This window comes from Quercus robur, chromosome 4 (assembly GCF_932294415.1).
Source record: "Quercus robur chromosome 4, dhQueRobu3.1, whole genome shotgun sequence".
Lineage (NCBI taxonomy): Eukaryota > Viridiplantae > Streptophyta > Magnoliopsida > Fagales > Fagaceae > Quercus > Quercus robur.
The window spans coordinates 81,505,847-81,511,830 of record NC_065537.1 but is presented as its reverse complement, the minus strand read 5'-3'; the positions used below and the strand labels follow the sequence as shown (position 1 = coordinate 81,511,830).

Here is a 5,984-nt window from a genome sequence, read left to right as displayed (position 1 = left end):
AGGAAATGGTTGTTGAAAGGTTCTCAAGAAAACAGAGAGTAAAGAAAAAGAGTGATTCAGAGGTAGAGGGCGAGAATGAAAGAGGCAGTTTCGTTGAGTCTCTGTGCTGAGAACAACCCAACGTAGGAAATCCTAAACCCACTTTACAAATAAGTTGTGAGCCCAAGTGAGGTCAGGCCCAACAGCCTCATTTTAGGTGCGCACAGACTAAATAAGTTATAAATTTGAATGATTAAGGATTTTTATTTTATTTTTATTTTTTCAAATAGGTTTTTTTTGTTGAATAATTTGTTCACTTTTTGTTTGGTTTAGCTTGTTTTTTTTTTTGGATTTTTTTTTTTGGTTATTTTGGCTAAATTTTATTGTTGTTATTAAGCCTTTTTTTTTTTTTTTTTTAGGGGTTGGGGGGGGGGGGGGGGGGTTAAGGAGTTAAAGATTATGTTTTAGGGCCAAAATTTGTTTTGGAATAATGCTATGTCCATGATATTTTTACAACAAATATTACGCAACAAGCTATTATTGAAAGGTTTAAAAGTGGTGTCAGTATTGGGCCCAAATTAGAATCAATAACTACTTACTACATAAGATTTGTTATGAAATTATTGTAACATTGTTGTAGAGTAAAGGTGTTCAACATTTTTATTAGGATGGTTACAATAGGTTAATTTAGTATATAATTTTTTTTTTGGCAAATATATATACATATTTTTGCAAGTCTGGGTGGTCCAGTGACTACCCCCTGGCTTAGAGGTGGAGCTACCACTATGTACACACTAGTCATTATTTCTGTGCGTTTCAAGTGTGTATTAGGTCTGTCCATGGGTTGGGTTTGTGCCCAACCTGGAATCAACTCAACAACTTCGAGTGATAGGGAGATTGACTAGCCATCAACCATAGGGAACCATGGGTTGATTCGGTTTTGTTTTGGATGGACAGCATTGGTTTCAGTCGAAATCGATGGAGCAGCAACGACGATGAGATCTTGCCGAGAACTAGTTGGATCTCAACGGATCTCATCAAGAACTGGCCAGATCTCGACAGATTTGGACAGATCTTAACAGATTTCGTCGAGATTTGGCCAGATCTTGACAGATATCATCGAGATTTATGGTTGAGAGAAGGGGAGAGCAATGAACGGTGACCTTTGGAGAAGAGTTCTATTGGGTCAGTTGGAGTCAGTTTTTCATGCGAAGACCTGCCAATCAACCTGCCAGATTTGAATTCTAAAAATGGAAATCCATTGCCCGAGCGTTGCCTACAGTAGGTCAGGCGGTTTTTGGTCCAGGTCGGACAGTTAGGGTGGGTGGTTTGGGTCGCAGGTCAGGATGGACAGCCCTGTGTATAATAGGGTGTGTAATAAACACCCCCCAAACTATATAGATCATTCTAGATGTAGTACACTTTAATGTAAAGCTATGCAAGAAACTAATGGTTCAGAAAACTTCATGAAAATACAGACATGATTGTGTAGGAACAAATTGAATGAGAATTAACCAGAAATACACAACATTTTGATATTGTCAATCTTTTAAAGAAACAACCAGGTGAATTGATAATGTATTGGTGACATTGCTCAATGCTTCAGCCACACTCCAAACTCATCACGTGGCCAAGTGAGATTAGGGCATTTGACATTCTCCAAGAAAATCAACTTTGGAAATGATGTCTGCAGTTCATCCCAGTCCATATCAAATGCATTCAGGTACTTCAAACGTAAAATCTCAACTGTCCACATGTCACTTCCCTCTGGCATTTGCCTTAAATTCATTTGCCTTAAATTATTTAGTTTTCCTCCTCTAATGTACAGTTTCTTTAGGCTCTGCGGTTTTCCGGGTATCAACCACTCAGGTGTTCCTGTGTGAGGAAAACACAGAAGTTCGAGTTTCTCTAGTTTTGTAGGAAGCTCCAGTGGATTAGTGTTTCTCCTCATTGCTAGCGTGCGGTTGAGTTTTCTTGGTGCTCTGGTGGCTACTCCACTGTCGCGCCATGCTATTGCTAGCTTTCGTAGCTCCTCCAACTTATTTAGATCCTCTAGCTCTTTGATTGTAGGGAAATCCATACAGCTTGTATTGACGCTCAACTTTCTTAGCTTCTTTAATCCTATCAAATCCCCAAGAGTACACGAGTCTCTCTTTTGAGGGAAACACATTCCCCCAAGAAATCGCTGTGGCAGGCCCTGATGATCATCATCTCTGTCACTTTCCACATTACCAATTACAAACCCCTTGAGGACTTGGAGTTCTGAGAGAGAGGCTAGCGCCTTGGGCATGCCATCTAGCAAGTAACATTCTGAAATATCCAAGTGTGACAGCTTCTTGAGTAAGGCTATCCCATCTGGAAGTGCCTCTAGATTGTGACAGGCTTTGAGATCTAAAATTTTCAAATTTGTTAGCTTGCCTATGGAATTGGGAAGCTCATTCATTCTAGAAATTCCTTGTAGGCTTAAAAGCCTTAAATATTTCATATTCTTCAACCCTTGTAAGAACTCAGTGCTTTCTACTTCAATGTGATTCTCTAGTGAGCCTTCCCTTACAATGTGATGCTGATCTGAGCTTTGCTCTTCAATGCTATGCTGATCTGAGCTTTTCCACCTTCCCAAATAAAGAACATTGATATTTTTCATCTTTGAAAACCAATCCACAATGTTGTCATTTTTCATCTTTGCAGACCACTCAAATCTGAGATCAGGAAAAGACTCATTAACATTGAATATAGTATGTAGTTTTTCTAGATCTAATTTAGGAGCTAATTCTTGCTTTAAAGTTCCATTTTCAGCCTTCACTAAACATGCCCTGTTGCACCGCAAAGATTTTATGGTTGGATTCCCATTAGAATCATAATGAAGGAGTTGAGCCTCCTGGGCGAGCATAATAACCACACAGTGCACCAGATGCTGCATCTTAAACCTGTCTGCAATCAGTTTGTGCCTTTCTTTAACTGGCTCAATAAAGCCCTTCACCTCAAGTTCTGTAAGAATCTCATCAGAAATATTTTCAGCTGTCTTTTCTCCGGTGACTGGAGGATCCACTAAACACTCTCCGACCCACCAATTTATCAAAAGCCTCCTCTTTACTACCGTATTTGCTGGAAGTACAGCAAATGACAACAAGCAAAGCTTTAACCTAGTATCAAGGTCCTTAAAAACTTCCTGAAATTCAGTGAAAACTGAGGTACTAAGAAACTTATGACTCACATGAAGGCCATGTAATTCATCAACTTCACCATCAGACCCATTAGCCGGCAAAGAATATCGATGGCCATCAGAATTTGTAGAAAACTTTTTAGGTCGCCACAATGGAAAGTTTAACTTCACCTTCAACTTCAAAGCATCTTTCAAGATTGCACTAAGCTTGTCTTGAACTTGCTTGTTGGGGAAGGAATCATTAGGAGCTTCTACAACTACCCTGGAGATGTCATCAAGGCAGCATTTAAGCTTCTTGATTGGTCCACTTGGTCCACCTGGTCCATCAGCATCATGTTCAAAATTCTTGAGTTTGCTGAAAGCATCTTTAATTTGATAAAGATCTTTCTGTAACTTATCAAATTGACTGCGTGTAATGCGATACTCATCAAGTAAATGACTGTTGTTGATGTTGTTGAGATAACTACTGCCACTATTGTTGTCAGTAGTGGTGGTGTTGGTGTTGTTGTTGAGATCACTACTGCCACTATTGTTGTCAGTGGTGGTGGTGGTGATGGTGGTGTTGCCGTTGGTGAGATCACTACTGCCACTATCGTTGTTGTTGTTGTTGTTACTGCTGCTGCATTGAGGAACAGAGTCCTTGTATTTAGGGAGACGAGCAAGCAAGGTGGATAAGGTGGCAATGACGTTCTCAATGGTCAAGACTTCATTAGAATTGGTTTGTGGAGAGGGGTCTACAGGTGGAGACATAGCTAACTGTGCAAAGTGAAATTGAAAAACGGATGTGATAAGAGAGCAGAAAACTATGCTTGAATATACTGGCACATTTAAGATACTATCTTCACAATTCACAAATCACAATCATAGTAGCACCATGGCCAAGCTTTAGTTGAGGACAAAGTAATTCCAAGAATTTCCATTAATGAAAGTAAAATTAATTAATCAAACCAACGTGTTAATTAACCACACACACACACACACACATACATGTGTGTGTGTGTGTGTAAACTTTTTTTTGTCATCCACTCATCCTTAAGATACTTCAAATTCTAAGGTGACAATAGAAGTATATATTTCAAACAAGTAAAAGACAAATAAAAATAATCAATATATACTCTTTATTAGATTAAGTTAATAAGATTAACCTAAATATACGATATTCAAATAAGTCATTTGATTACAGTGAAATGAAAAATAAATTAACTTAGAAATTTCAAAAGTATGCTAATAACCTTGAAATTTTTTTATGTTCTTTATTTTTAAAATTGACTTAGAAGTATCAATGATTATTCTTTTTTCCTTAGCTTTCATTTCCAACAATTCAAAAGATGCAGGGTTATTGCCCAAAAAAAAAAATAATTAAATAAAACGTACAAAAGTGTATATAACATTGTCATTGTGAAAGAATAATAAAATAAAATAAAATAAAAACAACAGCAGCAAATAAAATTTGCAGATTTGCAATGGTTGTTGTAATAATATACCATTTTATAAGTCTAAGCTAAACATAAGGGAAAAAAAGTTATTGATTATATATTGAGAGAATTAAAAAATAAATTAGGAACATATTTCCATGCAAATAAGCTATGATGTTGATCTAAAAAAAAAAAAAAAACAAATAAATAAGAAAACAAGAGAGACAATGTAAGAGACAAATAAAAATAAAACCCAGATTCCTCAGACACAAATTATTTTCAAATAAAAAAAAAAATACCGATGAGCGAGTGATGATGCTTCAAATCTTGAATGGGTTTTCTTGAACTCAAGCTCTGAATATCTACGGCGGAGTATTAGTGAAAAAGTGCTATGTTCCCAACCAGCATGCAGGGATTTAGTTGTGATGAGTAGAGACTAGAGAGACTTGTTTTGAGAAACAGAGACTAGAGAGACTGATAAAGACTTCCAATAGTGACTGTAAAAAGATGGTAAAGTAAAGAAAGCATTATAAAGGATCCAAATCTAACCTGTGCAAAATTAGTTAAATATTAATTGCAGGTACACAATTTGACAGACCTTTTCTTTTTTTTTTCTTTTTTTTTTTTTTCAGGTACACGGTAGAAACAATTTGACAGAACTTAAAGAGCGTACGCAAAGGAAAATGGTATCTTATCCAATTTTATCACTTTAAAAAATTATTTTATCAATTATATTATACCATTTTATAATATATTCAATATTTTTATTTTTATTTTTCTATTTTACTTATTAAAATAATATATACTACCTACTAAAATAATATAATATATTTCAATACAACTCTCTCTCTCTCTCTCTCTTCCAATTTATCAATTAAAATATATTATAATTTTTACAATTGTGTTACATTTAGGATGATACTGTAACACAATTGCCAAAAAATTTACCATTCGGCATTTCACAAGTCTGGTTGCCTACACCTTTTTGAGCCTTGATTGTACTTTTCTCCTACATTTCCTATTTGCAATTGCCAATGGGAAAGCTCTTATAACCTATAGGTATTGTAAAAAATTTGACGGACCTTTATAGCCTATAGGTATTGTAAAAATTTATTTAAGTAGGCTAAAATTCTCCCTCAAAAAAAAAGTAGGATAATAGACTAGTACATTTATTAGCTAAACATGTTTTTGGCATAGTTGATTTTACTGCTTAGATGGAAGAGAATCATTGCTTTATTAAAAACTAGCGTTGGCTGCACGTGTAAGGCATGTGCTACCTCAGTAACGAGAAAATTAATATAAATTTTGTGTGTGAAATCGTGAATTTTGACTAACTTAATTTGATTATATTAAAAAAGAAGTTTAAGAATACAACAAAATATCACAATATTTTTACAATATCTTCATTTTTAGGATCCGAATAGATA

The 5,984-nt window shown here is 35.5% G+C and overlaps 1 protein-coding gene across 1 annotated transcript; it reads right to left on the bottom strand.

The window, feature by feature from the left end:
- Window positions 1-1,429: 1,429 nt before the first annotated feature.
- Window positions 1,430-5,070, bottom strand: LOC126723944 (disease resistance RPP13-like protein 4). The gene is made up of 2 exons (XM_050427966.1): window positions 4,857-5,070; window positions 1,430-3,898 (listed from the first exon to the last, which is right to left on the bottom strand). The coding sequence occupies exon 2, from the start codon at window positions 3,890-3,892 to the stop codon at window positions 1,574-1,576; it is 2,319 nt and encodes a 772-aa protein (XP_050283923.1). The 5' UTR covers window positions 3,893-3,898; window positions 4,857-5,070; the 3' UTR covers window positions 1,430-1,573.
- Window positions 5,071-5,984: the final 914 nt, after the last annotated feature.